At 44.6% G+C, this 21458-nt stretch overlaps 1 protein-coding gene across 5 annotated transcripts in view; it reads left to right on the forward strand.

The window, feature by feature from the left end:
- The window catches only part of TTC28 (tetratricopeptide repeat domain 28), a 435889-nt gene that overhangs the window by 134796 nt on the left and 279635 nt on the right, over positions 1 to 21458 (forward strand). For 2 of the 5 annotated variants that reach the window (XM_034791358.1, XM_034791357.1), the window contains exon 1: positions 8424 to 9146. The exons of the other annotated variants lie outside the window; for them this stretch is intronic. Coding sequence is in view for 1 of the 2 variants with exons in the window: in XM_034791357.1 (XP_034647248.1) it covers positions 9120 to 9146 (27 nt within the window). In the remaining variant the exon portion in view is untranslated. Of the gene's footprint in view, positions 1 to 8423; positions 9147 to 21458 lie in introns of those variants that run through there. 5 annotated transcript variants of the gene reach the window in all.

Raw genomic sequence — 21458 nt, forward strand, 5'->3', positions numbered from 1 at the left:
TCGGGGGGTGGGGGTGGTCCATTGTGCTGCCCTGTCCCCCGCCCGCAGGCGCAGCTCCCATTGGCTGGGTCATGGCAGGGGAGGAACTAGTGCCACTCACGAGTGGTCAGCAGGTGGCTGTTGAGGGGTCGCGTGGCACGCGCTTCTCCCGCTGCTACCCGGCCCTCTTCTCCTTGCATTCCTCCTGTGGCTGGGCTTGAGCTGTGGCACGTGCCCTGCTGCAAACTGCGGACTGTCGCCCCATCGCTGGAACCTGGGAGTTGGAGGTATGCATCCCCGTCTCCAAGTGCTGGGAATGGGGCTGCATCCCCCTCACTGCATCCCTCCCTGTCCCAACTCCCTAGGGGTGCAGGGGGTGCTGCAGACCCCCTACGTTTTATGCGGGGTTCCATTGCCGCCCCCTGTGCCCGGGGATCCCTGCTGCTGCTGGCGCACCCAGGTTCCGGCTGTCAGTCCTGCAGCTGGGGTCCTGGCAAAGCCTCCTTGGGGACCAGTTTAATCACCAGAGCCACTTCAGTGGCGTCATCAGTGCCTGTTGCTGACTCCCATCTGCTCCCATGCTGGATTCTGGGGTCAGTGGGTCGCTTTCCTGGCTGACCAGATCATTGTGCATCACTGCTGACTCAGTGCTCGATGTAGTATACAGTATCGAGTTTAAGTCCTTGTAAACAAGTTCTCAGAGGTGCAGTTCTGGTTCCTGTCTTTTCAGTAGTTGGTCTGGAGCGGCTTTATCTTCTCCCTGCACTGGCCATCAGTCTGGTAAATTTCCAACATTGCCAGCTTCTCTGCTGTTTGCTGGGAGGCGTAATCGTTCCCAGTCCTCTTACCAAAATGGAATGTTTTGCTGGCCTCAAACCAGAGGTTCACCAAGATCTGGCTGTGCTCCTGCAACCAGGAAGCTGCATGCTTGGCAAAAGATTTTTGGGTGGTGGCCATTGCAGACTCAGGAGAAGATTCACTGTGTTTGCAGCTCAGTGGTCAGAATAAAATGGAAGGGTTAAATGCTGAGCTGTATTTGAACAAAGGGGGTTGCCTCAGTTTTCTTGGAGTTGATTGGCGACTCATGGGCTAGTGAATACAAAGGACCCTGGCCCGTGGAATTGTGAGATAACGTTGGCAGACACCCCTCTCCCCCTCCCACCCCCGGGCGAAGTCCACTGCTGGATCCACATTGCAAAACTCTAGGTCTGACTGGACTCTGCTTCAGAACCTCCACCACTGTGGGGTCCTTAGACCCTGGGTCTGAGTCTCTAAGAGATTTGTATGTAGATGGAAGAGGGGTTAGGGCTTGAGCCTGAGTCTGAGCATGGGCTTGCATTGCAGTGTAGACATAGTCTTAGTGACTTGGAGACATTCCCTTTGATTGACAAAGATTATTTTCTGTTTTGTGGTTACACATTGTTAAATGAACTTGGCCACTGATATACTTAAGCTTCAAAGACCCGAATAGTACTTGAACTTGCTTGACTTTTACCAATTTCTCCTGGTGAAGAATATGGCAGCTGTATGCCAAGGCATATTGCAGGCAGGGCGATCTTGGATATGAAATGACTCCATACTAAGTATGTGTAAGGAAGAGAAATTGAGGACTGAATTAAATTGCATTTTTCTTTATAAAGAGTTCAGATAACTCTCAGACATTGGAAAGGAAAGTAATTGTTGCTGTTTCCCTCAGATACTAGTGTCATTCGCATTACATTTATTTCAGATATTTCCTGTGGCTGTGGAAATAAGTATTGAAATTCTTCATCTGCTGCTGAAAAAAGATTTATGTTTAAATATGGCAGAAATGCCAATCACCAAGTTAAGAATAGAGATTAACAGTGAGCCAGCTCCCTTTCCCTGTGCAGTGGGAGTGTGCATCCACACCTCCTGCTTTGCTTCATATTAATTATCTTTACTCAGGGAGAATTTCAATAACCTTCTGCTGTGGACATCAAAAGAGCACATTTTGCATTCTGCCTGTGAAATGAGCTCTGCTCTGATAGTATTATGGAGGATGACATGATCTGATGTCTGGGCATATCCTTTCTGTGCTTTCAGATTTCTCTGGTATTGGACTCTACAGAGCTGTACACTAGTTTTTCAAAGAATGAGAAACAATACATTTCCAAGAGCCTACGGGTCTGTTCTTGGGATGTTGAGGCATTAGAGCTTGTTTCGTAGACACTGACCCTGGGGCCAGTTCAGCAGCAGAGGCTGAGAGTCTGTGTGATGGAATTGAGCTGCCTTGTACCCAGGGTTGCTCTCCTTTCCACATGGTCTACACCTCCCATTAGAGTCAGCCGGAGTCGTGCATTCCTCAGGGATAGGAGGACTACATGTAGTTAAAGTTGGCTGGTGAAGCTTTAAGGGATCAACCAGTAGGTGCCAAAACATCACCACCCTCTGCGTAGCACCCAAACATCTAATGACGTCCAGTATTCATCTTCAGACCAAGTGCTGTCAGGTTGGAGGCTCCACGGAGTGCTGTCTCATCCCCATTCAGCAGAATGGGGAGACAGGGAGGGAGTGAAGTGACACAGTCATGCTAGGAGCACAAGAGCATCAGGGGCCATGTGAGAGCTTTTCTCTTGATAGTGTCTCGCTTAATGAGCTGAACCACTATCTAGTGCTGTGACATGATGTATGATTTCAGGGTGCTTGCCTTTGCTCCTAGTGCTGCACAGCTGTGGTGGGCCAGGCCAGGCCAGGCCTTCATTACATTAGGCACTATGTATGAGCACGTACTGAAAAGCTGGTTACACATCTGTGTAATAAATGCAGTCTTACAGTGGTGTGGATCTTTAATTTCCCTTAGTCCTCTGGATCCTTTACAGTCTGAGTGCAGAAATGGATACTTGTCCTTACCTGTGACATTGACTTAATTCATCTCAAAGTGAGGAAAGAGCAAGGCAAGGAGGCTGTTAGGCAGAATAAGCTTTGATACAGCCCAGATTTACATATCTTGTGCGTAACTGACTTTTCACTTTGCAGTAGGAACACCGCACTCTGAACAAACTGGATGATGGACCCCAGCTCCTTTCCTCTGTATAGAGGGTTGCCCTGCGAGATGTTCCGCGGAACAGTAGGAGCTGCGGTTCTACATCATCTCAGTAAGCCTGGTTATGACCCTCAGGCAAACCTTGTTCTTTTCATATGCGTTCAGGAGTTTTGACTCTCCTAAAACCTGTAGAGAACTGGCTCAGAGCAGAGCCAATAGGTCTGGCTAAAGCTCTGCAAGCTTCAGTGCAACTTGGTCTACTGGAGAAAAGAACCTGGATGCTGAAGCCTTCCAAAGTCGTGCTTCTAGCTGTGGCTCAGTAGTCAGTCCTGCCAGCAGTGGGGAAAACGTTGTAGAGCAAATACTCTAGCCATGACATGGCAGCTGGAATCATATGGGCATTCCAGTAATAAATCTCTGTGTTAAATTACCTGAACTAGTAAATGAGAACTAAGATGCTGCTTGTCTCCTTAGTTTTCTTCACCGGAGTTTCACCTTTGACCTCCATTGATGGAACCTCAGGTCAGCTGGAGAAATTGATTGCCCGAGAATTCAGGCAGGCAAAAGCCTCTATTAAATCAGAGGCAAGTTACATTTGTTCCAGTGTAGCAAATGAACAGAACAGTGTCATGCACCCTTTTCCCTTGGAGCTCTTCTTCCAGAGAGTTTTATAGTAGATTACAAACCTCAACCAATGCTTCTGCTGGCAGTTTGTTTGGCTCTTTTTTTCTGTGCATCACTAATGGATTTATCTTCCCCACACTTCTGTAAGGTAGGGAAGTGCTGTTATCCCCAATTAACCTAGAGGGAAGTGGGGGCACAGATTAGGCAACCTGCTCAAGGTCACACAGGCAGTTTGTGACAGAAGCCAGATCTGCTGAGTCCTGTCCTAGATCTTGACCGCAAGACCATCCCTAGGGACAAAGGAGAGCTACAGTGGTACTCCCTTCATGGGTGAAATGGGTTTCACCCTGAATTCTATGAGTGAAAGCCCTTGCCTGTTTCGGCAAATAGATGTGAAGTGAAAACCATTGACCTCACTGGGACCTACTTTGCAACCTATACATTCGTTTATTCCTGTCTAGAGAAAATAGATTTATGTGAGCATATGCTGAAAAATGTGTACCCTACTCAGCACTGTGGGTTCATAATCTATTCTTTATTTTATTTTATTTTATTTTATTTGTATTATTGAAGTGCCTAAGAGCCTGAGTCATGGACCAGGATCCATTATGCTAGGTTCTGTACAAACACTTAACACATTTACATTCACTTCCTCTTTAAAGCTGGCTGGCACAAAGCAGTTTAATACCAGCCTGTCCTTCCTGTTCCATCTTTTTCTATTTTCCATGTACAGTCCAAACTCTTTCAGTTTGCAATTTTATATGGCACTTTTATTGAATTTATCACTGAAATTACTGTCAATCATTATGATCAGATTCCACTGGTTACTGAACACTGAGGCTGTTTATTCCATGAGCGTTTCAGCTTCTTTATCTTTTCCTCTCACCATCTCCGTTACACTACTAGATACTGTAGGATTAAACTCCTTGGCTTGTTTCTCAACTATGAGCTGAGGGGTGAAAACATTATCTACTGTCTGTAGGCAGAGTTACAATCCAGCTGCCTTTTTGGCATCCTGCCCCAAGCACTGATCCATATACCTCAGTCACCAAAATCTGCTTTTTCATTTGTTCTTTGATTCTACTAAAAGAAAGTTTTAATTATTAGAAATTAGCCGTAGTTGGTTCTCTTTCTTTAAATTTTAGGGGTTAAAAAAAAATTGCCAGTAGGAAGATTGTGAAATGAAAGATTCTGGAGACAATAATGAATAAAATAATTTCTATTTTCTTAAATAGTATATTCAGAATTGCTTAGGTCTGGATGCCCAAGTTGCCCTTCAATAGTAAGATAAGGTAAGAAATTGTATAGACAGCTCAATTATCAGCCAAATCTCCTAATGGAGATGCTGAGATAATTCCATATCAGTGAGATGTGTGTGTGTCTGGGGAGTGGGGAAAACCTTCCATCTAGAGATGAACTATTATCAACAGTGCTCTTCATCTGATGCTAATGTGAGTATTCTCATCTGTTATTTGGGTTTGAATTGTAGGGCTTGTCTACATAGATATTTAGTGTATGTCTGCACTTTGAGGTGAAAGGTGTAATTTCTACCTTGAGGAGACAAACCCATGCTAGATCTGATCAAGCTGGCACGCTAAAAACAGAGTGTAGCTGTGACGACATGGAAGGCTTGCTGCATCAAGTATGTTCCCGTCCCGGATGCTAGGTATGTACTTGGGTGACTAGCCCCTTCTGCCGTTCACATCATCGCAGCCATGTTTCTATTTTTAGTGTGTTTACTCGATAAGAGCTAGGACAGGTATGTCGTCTTAATCTGGAAATTACACCTTCAGCTCCAAGTGTAGACCCACCTTTACTGTGTGGCAAGCCAGGATGTCACTCTACAATGCACTAGCTTGGTGTGTTCTGTCTCTCTGTGTGGATCCTGCTACTGTGCACTAAAAGTTTTGTAATGCACTTTGATGAAACTTTGTGTGTGGCAGCACAGTCCACATGGCCAATTAGTGTGCAGCAAGCTGACCTCTCCCACTTCCCACCCCCTGACTGCCCCCCTCCTCATCCAACCCCCCTGGTCTTTGTCCCCTAAGCACCCCTCCTGGGACCCCCCTCCCCTAACCCCAGCTCGCTGCACACTAAGTCTCAGTGTAGACAAGCCCTTAGATTCTTATTTGCCTTTCATCAGATTCAAATGTCTGATCTTCTTTATAAGAGCTTTCAAAAGGAAAAAATGGTAAACCTGTGGAAATGACAGTGCTCTGTGACACACTTTGTGTCTTAACGGCACAGGAGACCAGTAACCTTCAGAGGAATTTGGCACAGAAGTTCTTCCAAAGTGGGGAGACTCTATTTAAAACCTTCTTATGAATACAGCATATTTGCATTGTTCTCCATTGAAATGTTTTCATTATGAGAATCATATCTTCCTAGAGCACCTGAGAAAAGGCACTCATACCATGGTCATGAGCATGGTATAAATGCCTCGATAGAGACTAACTAATGAAACCAAGATATTTCATATTTAGCCCAGTGTAACAGTGCCTTTTGTTTGTATGGAACATAATGCATGAAGCAATGACAGTGTTCGTTTTTTATAGAACTAGCCCTCTGAACTTACTGTGAATGGGGCAGGCCTTCTGTCCCACACATGGCACAAGGAACTCAGTGTATATGGAACTAAGGGGGCATCTTGGATTGTCTTCAAAGCAATGGCAAGGACAGTCCATCCCTGGGACCAGCAAACCTCTAGTTACTTTCTTTGTTCTCAACTTCTTCCATTGCATCTTGTTGCTCGTAAAGGGTTCAAACATTACAGATAAGGCTGTAGACTGTGTTAATAAAGAGCTGGTAATTGATATGTTTCATCACTACTTCATATTTCCTGCTTTGGCAATTCTCTCTAATTTAAGACCATCCATAATTTTAACTGTAACCTGCCACTTTACTATCATAGCTCATTAGGGGAACCTGGAGGCATTTGAGGGTCTCAAACACTTTAGAAAAACAATACTTAAAAGTAAACAGTGTATAGACTATACATAATCCTGGCTTCTGCTTCCTTACCAATATCTGACCATGGACTGATGAACTTAATGCTAGAATACATAAGGAACTAGTAGAAGCATTCTTGGAACTGCTAGCAGTTATCTTTGAGGAGGTCCCAGAGGACTGGAGAAGAGCAAAAATGGGAACAAAGACGACCCAAGGAATTTATACACTAGTCAGCCTAATTTTGATACCTGTAAAGATACTGGAACAAATGATTAAACAATCATTTTGTAAGCAGCTAGAACAGAGGTGGATAAACCATGGAAATGTTGTGCTGAATGTTTGTAGTGAAATTTGAAACTGCCTGATTTGGTGTGGGCACTATGGAGGTTAGGGGTCCCCAGCCAGGGGAAGGGACATTAGCATGAATATCAGACCGGTAGGTAGGCGAGCACCACTCAGACACTTAGCTTAGTTTAATGTGTTTGCTTTTATTATTGACTAAGCTAGTGTTCAGTGCAATGGAGAATTGTCTGCTCTTCTTGTTCTTCCCTTTCTCTGCACCTCTTCTTGCTCTCCCATTTCTTTGCTGTCCAGTTCCCTTTCTTTCTCCCCTTCTCTGATTTTTCTTCTGATTTGAATCAGCAAAATAAATGCCAAGAAAAATATGATTTAATAGAAAATGCTATAACTTTTCTGATGGGGGGAAAAAGGGAATTTCAAAGTGCTGTGTCCGCATGATGTCATCAAAGGACAGGATTTCAGCCAAGTCCACTGCTGAGCAAATATCTTGTTAGAGGGACTCTAACCTTGTAATTAATATGATAGTAACACTCTCTAACTATGTGTCTCTGAATATTAATACAGTATGAGCACATATCGAGTTCAAAGGAATTTGGAAATAGTCAACTGTAATTAGTAATTTTCTGGGAATTGAGCTGCCCAGTTGAGGGCCTGGGTCCTACGGATGCAGGCAGTAGGGAGAATTCCATACATGCAGTGTAATATGTGATGATTACATTACAGCGCTGTGTGTGTGGGGGATGCATGTATGCGTGGGGCTGTTCATTTGAATAATAGAAGTAAGAGAGACCTGTTTGCCTGCAGTCCTTCCCCACAGCTGCTTCTTCAGGATTATTACCTACAGCACTGCCTTTCTTTTCTCAATGTAAAAATTGTTAAAGCAGAATTAATCTGCCTTTAAATGATAGAATACTGCTTCATGCATCTATATTCTTCCTACGGAGAGAACTCACGAATGCAAGCAGACAAAATGAGGAGTCACCTTAGGAAATAGCAAAGAAATGCAGTTTCTCCAGATGCAGGGAGCTGACCATACGGGCTACAGGTTGTTACCTGGTTGCTTTTCCTTTTCTGACTAGTGTCTGGGCTAAGGGCTGCCAGGCAGGAAGCTCTGGGTTTAGTTGGGTTTTGTTACTGTGCTTTTGTTATTGTGCATTGTGAGCATTGCGAGATGTCTGTATAGAACTTTGTGTTTGAGCTTTTGTTGGTATTTGTGCATTTCAGATTTGGAAAAGGGCAAAGTGCAAAACTTCTTTAAAATCTGTATTCCATGACCATGTAGTGCCTCAGCCAATCCTTGTTAAAGAAACTTTGAGAAACACCATAATCTGAGGCATCTCTGTCTCATGAGTCCAGAGTTTGTCATACAGGCTTCAGTCCAAATGCTTGAAAGGGTGCCTTTAACTCGTTTGTCCGTACTTTTTTTCACTGGGTTCCTTTGAAATGAAAGGCTTGTGTTAGACTGTAATCCCTCAGAGGAAGTTTGGCTGTGCAGGGGAGATGTGGGAGGCACTAAGACCCAGGAGGCTCCTGCCTTGTTGGCTGGAGAGGGGCAGGCTGTGCATGTACAGAGGGAAGGAAGTCATTAGTGCAGGCAGAGCCGTGGAGTTTGGGGCTCTTGCTGGATTTCCCCACCCGTTTGTAACTTTGTCCTTGTGGCAGTTTTGTGGGCAGAGTTGGGCACCCAGCCAAGGCTGCTCCTTGCACTGCAGGGTCTGTGGGGGTATGTTCTGCTGATACCTTTGGAATTTACTTCGTGAAAATTGACTGAAGCAGAAATGCATCCCGGAGTTGGGAATTCTTCCAGGCTGCGTGTGAGGAAATCATTGGTTTGATCTTTGTTAGCAGAGTGGCTTGGATGGCAGCGGGTGTGTGTGTGTGTGCGCGCTAATTTCCTGCAGGAGAGAGAATTGCAGCTCCTACTTCACCAAGGCTCTTCCCTGAAGGAGAATCCCTATCCCAGGGACCCACAAGGCTGCAGGTTTCCCTGGAGAATGACTTGTTCAGGCAGTGGAGCTGCTGCTTCTGGGACTTCCTGATGGGCAGGGTTTTTATGGCATTTCCACCAGTTTTTCTTGAACTAAATACCAAGAGACTCGAGACTTTTCCCCCTTTTCTGGCTCTGTGATTTCCTTCTCCAGTGAATATGGCAAAGATTTAAAGGGGCAGGACGGAGGCAGCATGACTTGCAGCTGCAGCTTCCCTGCATCTGCCACCAGCATCCAGCCAATATCTTGATGCTCAACATTTCTGCTTTACAAATATGATGAAATGGCAGCCCCGGAAGAAGGTGAGTGATGGTGAGGAGGTGGGATCAGCTGCCCAGTGTTCCCCCCCACAGATAAATCCTGGGAGCATCCTGCGCCCCTCTCCTCTACAGGTGACCATGGTGAGGGTTGAGCAAACCCTTCCCCATCCCCCACAGGTAAATCCTGGGAGTGGGAGTGACCTTTCCCTCTTCTCCTTTATAGGTGACCTGGGAATTGAGCAGTTCCATGCCATTGCTAGGGCAGCATACATGTTCTATTGCTGTTTTCACAATCACATTATTTTACAGCACCCAAAGTATGCTGGGTGCTGTGTGGGGCTACGTTATCCTCCCTAGGTTGTGACTGGCAGCATTAGTGAGCACTAATTTTTCTTCGCTTCCTTTCATTTCTCAACTCGGTTCCCTGCACTGGCCCACGGGTAGGAGGCACAAAGAGGAGAAAGGTGGACTAGTAGCTTTGTAGCTCTGGTTCTGGCCTGGATGCAGCCCCCTTGTGCTGTAACTTGACAGAATGTGCCAAAAGGGGCTTTGGCGGTGACTGTGTAGTGGGGAGCAGAAATCTGATCCGGCATGTAGATTTGCAGTGGGCACTGAACCCCGGGGAGGGAAGCACAAGCTCATTACTGCTGGGGGTGGGTGGGGTGGGGGGATAATGCCTTTTTTATTCATTCCTGGGTCCAATCCTTTGGAGATGTGTAATCAGGTTTTGGAGGAAGGTAAAAGCCTGCAGAACCTATCATACCTCTTATCACTGTTTCATTATGTTGGGAAAGTGCTGAAATGGTATTTGGAATGGCCTAGCCCTGAAGGGGTTAATGAGGCTTGCAGGCCCACAACAGCTTCTCTGGGGTCCCACTGGGGGGCGAGCAGAACATTCACACAAAAACAGGGATGGGATGGTCACAAGGGTGCAAGGGGTGGAGCTGCCTCAGCCTGTGTGCATGTGCCTGTGTTGGTGCATAGGTCAGCTTTGTTATTTGCTCTGCTTCACGCTTAGAATGCATGCACAAATTGCATTCCTCTTCCTCCACGGCCATGAGTGTGTGCTGACCAGTTTGCCTGTATGAGTGCCGCTCTGTGTGCATTTGCCACTGTGATTCCACCTCTGTGTGCCACAGTGATTGCGCCTTTGTGTGTGTCTGATTGTGTTTGGTGTATGGATCGTAAACAGTAAATCTCTCTTTTCCGGCTATTTCCTAATATGGCTCCTGTGTTGGAAGCAGAGTCTACAAAGCTTGCTCAGTAGTTACGTACAAATAAATTGCCATTGGCCACAGAAATAGTGTGTGAGATGAGGGAATGTGCTGTGAATGCAGTTAGCAAGTTGTCTGTGTTGTGGAGACTCATTTTTGCTAACTTGCCTGGATTGTGATAACTATGCAGTGACCCTAGTGGTTTGCCGCATAGCAGGACATTTTTAAAAAACACATTTGGCAGTTTGTTTTATTGACATTCTTTAAAGGAAAATCTAGCAAACCGAATGTGCTGTGCCCCTCTCCAGCAATGACCCTCTGCTTCTGGCAGCTGTAGGCTATTATATTTCTTTGGAAAAACCTGCTTGAACCAGCAGGGCTGCCTCTCTTTATAGCATGATGTGTGATATTGTGTTTTACATCAGGGCAGAAATAGAAATCACATGTGAAATGCGTGAGAGGGTCTCTTGCTTTGAGTGTTACTAGACACTGAAATGAACAGTGCTTCAGAATAGCCATATTCCCACTGCAGCTCAGGGTAATGGGTTAGCTTCCATATCTCTGACACCTCGTCTCTTCTCTCCATTCTGAAGCCCAGAGATGTTCTTTTAGTATTTCCAACTACTGCTGTATCAGATTAAAAACTGTTAAGTAGAAATAACTGAGGGAATGTAAGCTTGTTGGAGGCGTCTGTCCATTTATCAAGCTTCCGTCTCCATCTTCCTCCCTCAAATTGCTTTTAAGATGTCTACAAACTATACATTCATAAATGTCTGTTTTTACTATTCCACCAAGCATACAGTAACTCCTGTGGTTATGGCTGTGCAAAGCCCTCTAGGCCATGCATACAGAAGTATTGACTGAACCACTGAAATATTATTCTTGGCAGCTGGCTGGGCTTTTGGACTCCAGAAGATTCTATTTCAAGTGTCAGGATTCATTCCACCGTATTGGCTCACCCTGGTGATGCTTAAATCACAATACCAGAAGCTATATTTATTCTCTGCGCTAATGTCTAGTTCATAATCCCACGTTATGATACTTCAAGCAACCAAATTTGATTCTGTAGAATGGGTAGGAGATTTTTTAATTCAGCCTGGACTATCACATATTTTATTAATCTGGTTGAGTTGGTCGTCTGGATAAAAATAATTCCTTCTGCTGTGATGTGATTGAATACAACATGAAAATAGTTTCCATTGTAGTACAGTACCAATAAAAATCCTAGCAGAGATTTGGTTTATTTAGTCACTGTTGCCAGAGTGCTCACATGAGCACAGCCAGGCTTTCTGCTGGCCTTACCTTAATGCTTTTGTAGTGTTAGGATCATGTGCTTTATTAAGCAGTTTCAAGAAAATAAATCAGGCAAAACACTAACAGCTGGCACAGTAGTACCACTCTTACTCAGTAGATCAGTATCATTTTAACAAAGCTCAGGAGAAGATACAGTAGCTCGCATTTCTGTAGCCTCCAGCTACATTTAGGTGTAGGTCAGTTCCGATAATGAAATGACTTACCTGTCTCTTGCTTATTAAACAAATGTTATGTTACAAAACCAGGAACTGCAAACATTTGTAAATGAGCAAACTGAGCATATTTCCTTAAACTTACCAAATGAGGGCTTTATTTTCATTTATTAGATTTGCACTTGCCCCCTTTGTGCCATGTTTTGTTTAGAGATTTTGAAGGGGTATGTTCTTTGCCCAGGCTGTGCCTTTCAGGTGCCTGGCTAAGTACCATAGGAGTGGTTTAACGGAGCGTGCCATTTACCAGCTGCATTAGTGCATGGATAGTCCTGTAAATAGACTGAGGGTAAGCATCCTTTTTTCTGATCCTAAGGTGTAGGTGTAGCTATAACTTTGAATCCATGCATTTTGCACACAGCAAATAAATATCTAAAAGGGATTGAAGTATGAAGGGATTGAAGCTCTGCTCATAGACTATTTGTATGTTCATAAAGTTAGAAAGATTCAAACTCCGTGTAATCAAGCAATTAATGTTAGATGTTTCAGGGTAAATAGTGTAAACAGAACTGCAATTAAGAACTGTAAGGGGACGGTGACTAGATCTATTCTGTCTTACTCAAGGATTATGTGAGGCATGGCATACTGGGAATCTCGCACCATGTGTTGTCCTAGTGGTGTTGGCAAGTGGCTCATTTAGAAATCCCCCATGAAGAAGACAATCTCTTTCCCAGAGGGCCTCATTGTTACATCCCGTCTAACAATAGTCACCGCTGGGTGCTTGCACTCTCCACTCCAAGCCAACCTGGTAGGCCAGTAGTGCCATCCTAGAGATTTACAGCAGTCACCTGGAAGCGGGAAGGGGGGTTATTTCTCCTGTAACTGTCTATCTTGTTCACAAAAATGAGCTCTTAAGAGAGAAGAAGCCATTAAAGGAGTCACCAAGGGCAAGGCATGCCTGACTAACCTAACTGCCTTCAATGATGAGATAACTGGCTTTGTGGATATGGGGAAAGCGGTGAACATGTTATTCCTTGACTTTAGCAAAGCTTTTGATATGGTCTCCCACAGTATTCTTTCCGGCAATTTAAAGAAGTACGGGCTGGATGAATGGACTATAAGGTGGATAGAAAGCTGGCTAGATCGTCGGGCTCAACGGGTAGTGATCAATGGCTCGATGTCTAGTTGGCAGCTGGTATCAAGCGGAGTGCCCCAAGGGTTGGTCCTGGGTCCGGTTTTGTTCAACATCTTCATTAATGATCTGGAGGATGGCGTGGACTGCACCCTCAGCAAGTTTGCAGATGACACCAAACTGGGAGGAGTGGTTGCTACGCTGGAGGGTAGGGATAGGGTACAAAGGGACCTACACAAATTAGAGGATTGGGCCAAAAGAAACCTGATGAGGTTCAACAAGGACAAGTGCAGAGTTCTGCACTTAGGACGGAAGAATCCCATGCACTGCTACAGACTAGGGACCGAATGGCTAGGCAGCAGTTCTGCAGAAAAGGACCTAGGGGTTACAGTGGACGAGAAGCTGGATATGAGTTGACAGTGAGCCCTTGTTGCCAAGAAGGCTAACGGCATTTTGGGCTGTATAAGTAGGGGCATTGCCAGCAGATCGAGGGATGTGATCACTCTCCTCTATTCGGCATTGGTGAGGCCTCATCTGGAGAACTGTGTCCAGTTTTGGGAACCACACTACAAGAAGGATGTGGAAAAATTGGAAAGAATCCAGCGGAGGGTAACAAAAATGATTAGGGGGCTGGAGCACATGACTTATGAGGAGAGGCTGAGGGAACTGGGAAGAGAAGAATGAAGGGGGATTTGATAGCTGCTTTCAACTACCTGAAAGGGGGTTCCAAAGAGGATGAATCTAGACTGTTCTCAGTGGTAGCAGATGACAGAACAAGGAGTAATCGTCTCAAGTTGCAGTGGGGAGGAGTTTAGGTTGGATATTAGGAGAAACTTTTTCACTAGGAGGGTGGTTAAAGCACTGGAATGGGTTACCTCGGCAGGTGGTGAAATCTCCTTCCTTAGGGGTTTTTAAGGTCAGGCTTGACAAAGCCCTGGCTGGGATGATTTAGTTGGGGATTGGTCCTGCTTTGAGCAGGGGGTTGGACTAGATGACCTCCTGAAGGCCCCTTCGAACCCTGATATTCTATGGGCTCGGCTAACTGAGGACTTCACAGTGCTGCTGCGGCAGCGCTGTGAAGCGCGAGTGTAGTCGCACCGCCAGCACTGCGAGAGAGCTCTCACGGCGCTGTAAGTACTCCACCTCTCCGAGGGGAATAGCTTGCAGTGCTGCGAGCGAGCGTGCAGTGCTGCAGGCACTGATTACACTGGCGCTTTACAGCACTGTACTCGCTGTCTTCAGGGGAGTGTTTTTTCACACCCCTGAGCGCAGAAATTTGCAGCGCTGTACAGCGCCAGTGCAGCCAAAGCCTATGATTCTATGAATGAGTAGCTTCAGACTGACACTATCATTGGTGAGACCACCAACTTCTGTTGGTGAGAGAGACGAGCCTTTGAGCTTACACAGAGCTTGTCTGGGAAACTTGTCTTCACATACAGCGCTACAGCTGCATCGGCACATATGCACTGCTGTCACACTTAAGTGAAGACGCTCCTATGCTGATGGGAGAGCTTCTCCTGTTGGCATAGTTATTACACCTTTCTGAGAGGTGGTAGTTATGTCAATGGGAGAAGCTCTTTGTCTACACCAGGGGTTAGATGAGTATTACTACATCACTCAGGGCTGTGGATTTTTCACACCCCTGAGTGAAGTAGTTATACCAATATAGGTCTATAGTGTAGACCTCACCTCTGGGTGTCGCACGTAAATAGAAGATGAAATAGATAGCATAAGTATTAACACTTATTTCAAGAAATAACAAATTTGTTAGTCTCTAAGGTGCCACGAGTACTCCTGTTCTTTTTGTGGATACAGACTAACACGGCTGCTACTCTGAAACTTATTTCAAGGAATCATTCAAGGTGAAGTGGCCAATTTATAACCAGTCACAGTGAGGAAAGGAGGGGGGGGGAATAGTATCTGGGGGGGATTGTCAGTGGGTTGTAGATTTTTGTAGTAAACCATAAATTGGGTATCTCTATTCAGTGGGCCACTTCACCTTGAATGGTCCCTTGAAATATGTGTTAACTACTTATGCTAAACTATCTGTTCCACCTTGTATTTAGCTGTGACATTCTGAGTACATATCCTACACCTGAAGAAGAGCTCTGTGTAAGCTCGAAAACTTCTCTCTCACCAACAGAAGTTTGTCCAGTAAAAGATATTACTTCACTCACCACCTCTCTTTAATATACACACACTATAACAACACTACATACTAGAATTGGTGTGAGAGCTCTCCTTTCACCACTGTTAAACCTGGAACACTCCTGAAGCAGGCAGGCTGGGAAGAAAAATGGGGTGGTCTGAGGTTTAATAACCATTAGAAACAATCTTGTTTGTGACGGCGGGACTACCATGATAAATGTAGTAAGTGTCAGAGGCTGCTGAATACATAAGAACATAACATAAAAACGGCCATACTGGGTCAGACTAAAGGTCCATCTAGCCCAGTATCCTGTCTTCTGACCATGGCCAATGCCAGGTGCCCTAGAGGGAATGAACAGGTAATCATCAGGTGATCCATTCCCTGTCGCTCATTCCCAGCTTCTGGCAAACAGAGACTAGGACAGCATCCCTGCCCATCCTGGCTAATCCAGTTGGTCCAAGTATAAGAAATGCACGCAGTAGCTGCATTTATGTCTGTTAATCACTGACTGGCCATGTCAGGTATAGCTCCTATGGAGGATTCATTAAATCATGAATAAGAATGTATGACTGAGTACAAACTCACCTGTACATAAATACTTCAACCTTTTTGTAGGAAAGAAGAAAATCTGCTCCCAGTTGATTCAGGCAAATCTTACCGTATTGTGCATTATTTTGCTTTCACAATAAGCGTTATCATTTTAACCAAGTCTGGACCTATTGTAGTATGCTTTGTTTGAATGTTCTGTAAAAATTTTTAAAACATGTATGATAGTTTATAACAGATTTCCTAACTTCTAAAATACTCTTTTCAGTTTAAAAATGTAACACTTGAGGAAGGGCAAAGCCCTTTCTGGGTTTCCCCTTACACCTATGTCAATGGTCGGCAGTCCTAAACTGCTGTTCAAGTGTTAGCCCTCTTCTGTGCAGAGTGCCACTTGTTGTGGGGTACGAACATCCGCTCTTGTCTAGGTTGAGAGCACTCTGCTTATTCCCTGTGGCCCCGAGTTAATGAATTGAGCCCAGGTGAAAAGTGAATGCATTCTATAGGAAATCTCTACTGAGTCTATTCAATGAGATCTTTCAGTGACCTTTTTTCTTACCAGTAGTCATGCTTCTGTGGAATATTGCTTAGAAACATTGCAGGGAAAACATCTTGAATGCTATTACACCACTTGTGAAATGTCACCAGCTGAAGAATTCCCCCTTTCTGTAGCAAACTGGGTAGACCGATTCCCTTGCAAGAAGAAAATGTGTTTGTAAAAATCTAACCTTTGCACTCCATATTGCTTATAGAACTGAAGGATGTTTCCTAGCTTATGAGAGATTCCTAGCTAGAATGAACAGGAACTCACTGAAATGATCATTTCTCCAGAGCAACAGGAAGATTAATTGGCCCTTGGGTTACTTTAAGGGCAAGTTACTTTTGTGAATTGCAGGATGTGGTGGAATTAATTGCATTAAAAGTTAAGTTTACTGTTTTGCCAAACTAGAGCATCTCTGGCAAAATTCTATTCAGACCAGGTGAAAACAATCCAGACAGATGGAGTAATGACAGAAGGCATGTAACTAACATTGTGGCTAAGATATGAACTTTATTTGTATTTCGAGGCAGTACTGGTACCTATCAGAGGTCAGAATAATTAATTTGACCAGAAATTCCTATATTCAATATTTAGAGGGTGTATTTAATGTCTCTGAAGAGCATTTACAAATCTGAGTCTGATTTTTAATCTACTTTAATTAAAAGGAGTCAGTGGTGTTGGACAGTTAAATATTGTAAACATTTTCCTTTTATGGGTATTGTGAATCTTTGCTTTGGAAATGACATCCTATCTGAAAGCACAGCTCTGTCTAGGCTGTTAATACATTTTCTGGCTAATATGATAGGACAGCATTGCTTTTTCTGCATTCCTCCACCAGAGACCTGGAATGGAGAAGCTTCCCCCAGATCTGATGGCAAATCTAATGAGAAATATGGGTAGTTCAATTGACTGATAAAGCAGTTCAGGGGACTTTAGTTTTAATAATCTTTACTTTGAAGATGCTTATGATGAACTTTACATACCTAATTCCCTGAGATTTAAGTGAAGCAGCTTTGTTGTTCAGTATCACATACCTAGATTAAAGACGTGAAAATTATGTGCACCTGGTTAGGTCTGTGGAATCCATGCTACTGCTCTTGTTGAAGGTTTTGGGCAAAGAGTATAAACTTGCAATCCTTAACATCAAAGGAAAATATGGAATAGACTAGAACACTTATCAGTGCTAAGATCTCTTCGTAGTGTCCAATGCAGGAAGAGAAGGACAAAGAACGTGAAGTCAGGTAAGGTAGTATAGTAATTGTAGGCTACTTGGAGACTTGAAAAGACTCTAGTTCAAAACTCCTGGTACTTGACTCACAAAGCATCTGTGAGATTCAAGTGTTCTGAAATTCATTTTCTTACCTTAGAAATCCTGTATGTGAAAGCAGATATGCTTTTTGAAGGGAGGACACTATACTGCTTATAGAGAGTGAGATGATAATTATATGCTTGAGGTAGTCCAAACAGGTTAGAAGAAGAAATGACCAAATAATGCAAGCCCTATTGTAATGTGACACATCATAATGTAATTGCATTCCTTTTCAGAGAGACTTACAGGCTTTCATTTTAAATTAGTCTCCTTTATTTCAGAGGCTCTTTTCTGAACGGTTTTCCTGATCAGTTATCCAGTCCATTGTTGTCTGCTAGGAAGAAACATATCCATGATTATATATGGAGGATGGGAGAGAGAGCGCCTTACTATTCTTCTTCGAGGAGTGTTCCTGTGGGTGCTCCACTTCTAGTGATGGTGCGTCCCTGCGCCGTTGATTGGAGAATTTCAGCAGCAGTACCTGTCCAGGTTGCACATGTGCTGTCTCTATTGCATGGTGCCATCAATGCCTCATCCAGCATATGCAATCCAACCCCCCTCAGTTCTTTCTCAACCGTCTTTGGCCTAAGACAGAGCTCCCAGTAGTCTTAAAATCATTAGCTTATTTAGTGTTTCAAAAATAGTCTTTTAGAATAGTTTTTGCATACTAGTTAGATTACTTACCCTTTTTCTTCCCCATTTACTTTACAGTTAACATTTTTTTCTTCATTCATTTTTCCTACCCCTAAGAATAGTTCGTTTTCACCCTCGGGGTGAACCACCATTGTTCGAAGTCATGCCCGGTTCACTGGGCTTCAGGCGCTGCCTTTCATTCCAGGAGGCAATCCCGGTAACAGTGCATTCTCAGTGCATCTGCTGCTTGGGAGCATCACATATTCCACAAAAATGTGCTCACTACAGCATCTTAAAGGCTCGCGCCGGAGGAACAGAAACCTGCTTCTTAAATTTATCCTTATTGAGAAGTCTCTGTGACTGGCATCCAATCCGAACCAGCAGAAACCCCCTCTGGACAACGATTTCCAGAGACTTCTCCCTCTTCACAGAGAGAGGCTCATTCTTCCAAAAAGGCTACGAGGAAAAGAGCAGCAACTTCTCATCCCAAAGAGCTGCCAAAAAAGGAATGAGCCCCGATCCGTTCTCTATCTTTGGTACTGACCGCACTGCAGCTGAGTACGTACGAGGCACCAGGATCCTCCGGCACTGCCCACACTGTAGCATCTGCCAACCCCGAGTGAGCAGACTCGGAGTTGAGAGGCAAGCAAAAGCCTATCTCCTATGTCGCAGTACCAATAGAACCACCTAATGACACGACACTGAGACTCTCACCACAGGCTATGCTGCCACCTCCTGCTCCAGCCCATATATCGACACCGACCACTGCAACTACAATGGAACCATTGGCACCATGCCACTTTGGTGCTGGAACCATCAGCACCACTCCACTTTAGCACTGGAACCATCGGCACTGCGCCACTTCCTACAGCATAAAGTCTTAATAGTATCACGGACACCAGAATCCCCACTCTTTGGCCCTGTGTCCCCGGTATGCATGGTACCAGACCATCCTTCTTCACCGCTGGCCCCTCCGTTTTCCAGTGAGGAGGAAGATAATGAGAAGGAGGGTGTTTTCTCGCCATACCACTCTTCTCCCGTCTGACCAATGGCAACCCTAGGACTCATGCGATCAAGACTTTACCACAGACACCACATGCATCCATGGTACAGTCACCCATGGATGCCTTCACCTGTACCTTTCCCCACCCAGTGGACTTATTGGAACCCCTGGGCTGTATATAAGAGGCAATACAGCAGCCCCCCCCCCAGTCCGTACAGGGAAGGGATTAGATCACCACCACCATCTTTGGTGCCTGCACTATCAGAGCTCCCGAGGAGACCTTTGAAGAACAGGAGGAGACCCTGGAACTGGACACTAAACCACCTGCTAAAAATTCCTCCTTTTCCCCTGACGAGGCCAGAATGCATCCACCATGGACGACTTCAAACAATTTCAGGAACTCTTCAAAAGAGTGGCAGACTGCCTAGAGATTCCTCTGAAGGAAGTCCCAGAGTCCCAACATAAGCTGCTAGACATTCTGTAAACCTCCTTGGCTTAAAAAATAGCACTCTCAATAAACGATATGCTCATGGAATCAGCCAAAAACATATGGCAGACCCCAGCAACGATACCACCCACCTGCAAGAGGGCCGATTTAAAAAGTATTCAATCGGACGGACTTTTTATTCTCCCACCCCTTACCGAACTCTTTGGTCATTGACTTGGTCAACCAGTGCAGTAGACAGCATCAATATAGGTCCACTCCATATGACAGAGTGGAAACAACTGGACCTTCTTGGCTGCAAGGCCTACTCATCAGCAACTCTGCAGTTTAGACCCTCCCCATCCCTTTTCAGGAACCCCTCTCATGGTCACCTTCTACATCAAGAAGTAAACCACCTTCTACATCTGGGTGCCAGGGAACAGGTACCACCACAACACAGAGAGTAAGGTTTTACTCCCCTAATTCTTAACCCAGAAAAAACACAGAGGACAGAGATCTAGTCTAGATCTCAGAAAGCTCAACAAATTTGTAAGGGTCCCAACGGTTCAGGATGGTCACACTAGCAATAATACCAGCACTGGAAAAAGGGGACTGGTTCTCAGCCCTTAACTTCCAAGATGCCTATTTCCACATAGCCATACATCCCGCTCACAAGAGGTTTCTCAGATTTACTCTGGGAACAGATCATTACCAATACAAGGTCTTGCCTTTTGATCTCTTGACAGCACTGGAGCTTTCTCTAAAATCCTTGCAGTGCTGGCAGCGCACTTTCGCAAACAAGGAGTAATAATAATCTCCTATCTGGACGATGGTTTACTAACAGCTTCCACTCAGGCAGACGCCTTTGACTTTACTCACAGAACACTTGCCCTCTTCCTGAGACTAGGTTTACAGATAAACGTACAAAAATCAACTCTAAACCTTGTACAGAAGTTGGACTTCATTGGGGCCCATCTTGACTCCCTGGAAACCAAAGCATTATTACCATTGAACAGTTTTATTACCATGACTAACCTCATCTCTTCAGTACTGAACAGTCCATGTGTATCAGCACGAACCTGCCTCCAATTGTTAGGCCATATGGCGGCAATCACATTTGTGGTATGACATGCATGTCTTCATATATGCTGCCTTCAGGGCTGGCTAAGAACCATCTACATACCACACAAACACAGCCTAAGCAGACGCCTTACAATGTTGACCAAAGTCAAAGACACTCTACATTGGTGGACACAATCCAACAACGTGTGCATGGGAGTTCCTTCCATTCAGAACCCACTCTCAATGATATTGAGATATTGCTACACATAAATCTCTTAGAACTCCACACATTTTGCAACGCGTGCTTCCATTTCCTACCATTGATAAGGAATGAGAATATATAAATAACTGACAACATTGCCTGCATGTTTTATATAAATTGACAGAGAGGAGCCCAATCACATTCCTTATGCACTGAAGCCCTGAAACTGGTGTATCCAGCACAATATCATCATCACAGCCTTGTACTTCCAGGCTGTCAAAATAGTATAGTGGACACATTCAGCAGAGAATTTTCTCAGGATCATGAATGGGAACTAAACAACACGGTCCTACAGAACATATTCCAACAATGGGGCCACCCATCCATTGATCTCTTTGCGACATCCCAGGACTACAAATGCCCATGATTCAGTTCGAGACCAGGTTTGTAGCCTCAATCCCTAGGGGATGCCTTCCTCTTCAAATAGGAAGAAGCCCTCTTATATGCATTCCCCCTGATCCCTTTGTTATTGAGAGTGATGCACAAAATACATACTAACAAGGTCAAGATCATATTGATACACAAACGTGACTCAGACAGACTTGGTAACCTTACCTATTGCGGATAGCAGTATGCACACCATGCACTCTTTCACTCCTGCAAGACCTTCTATCACAGG

The sequence above is a fragment of the Trachemys scripta genome, chromosome 15, assembly GCF_013100865.1.
Source record: "Trachemys scripta elegans isolate TJP31775 chromosome 15, CAS_Tse_1.0, whole genome shotgun sequence".
NCBI lineage: Eukaryota > Metazoa > Chordata > Testudines > Emydidae > Trachemys > Trachemys scripta.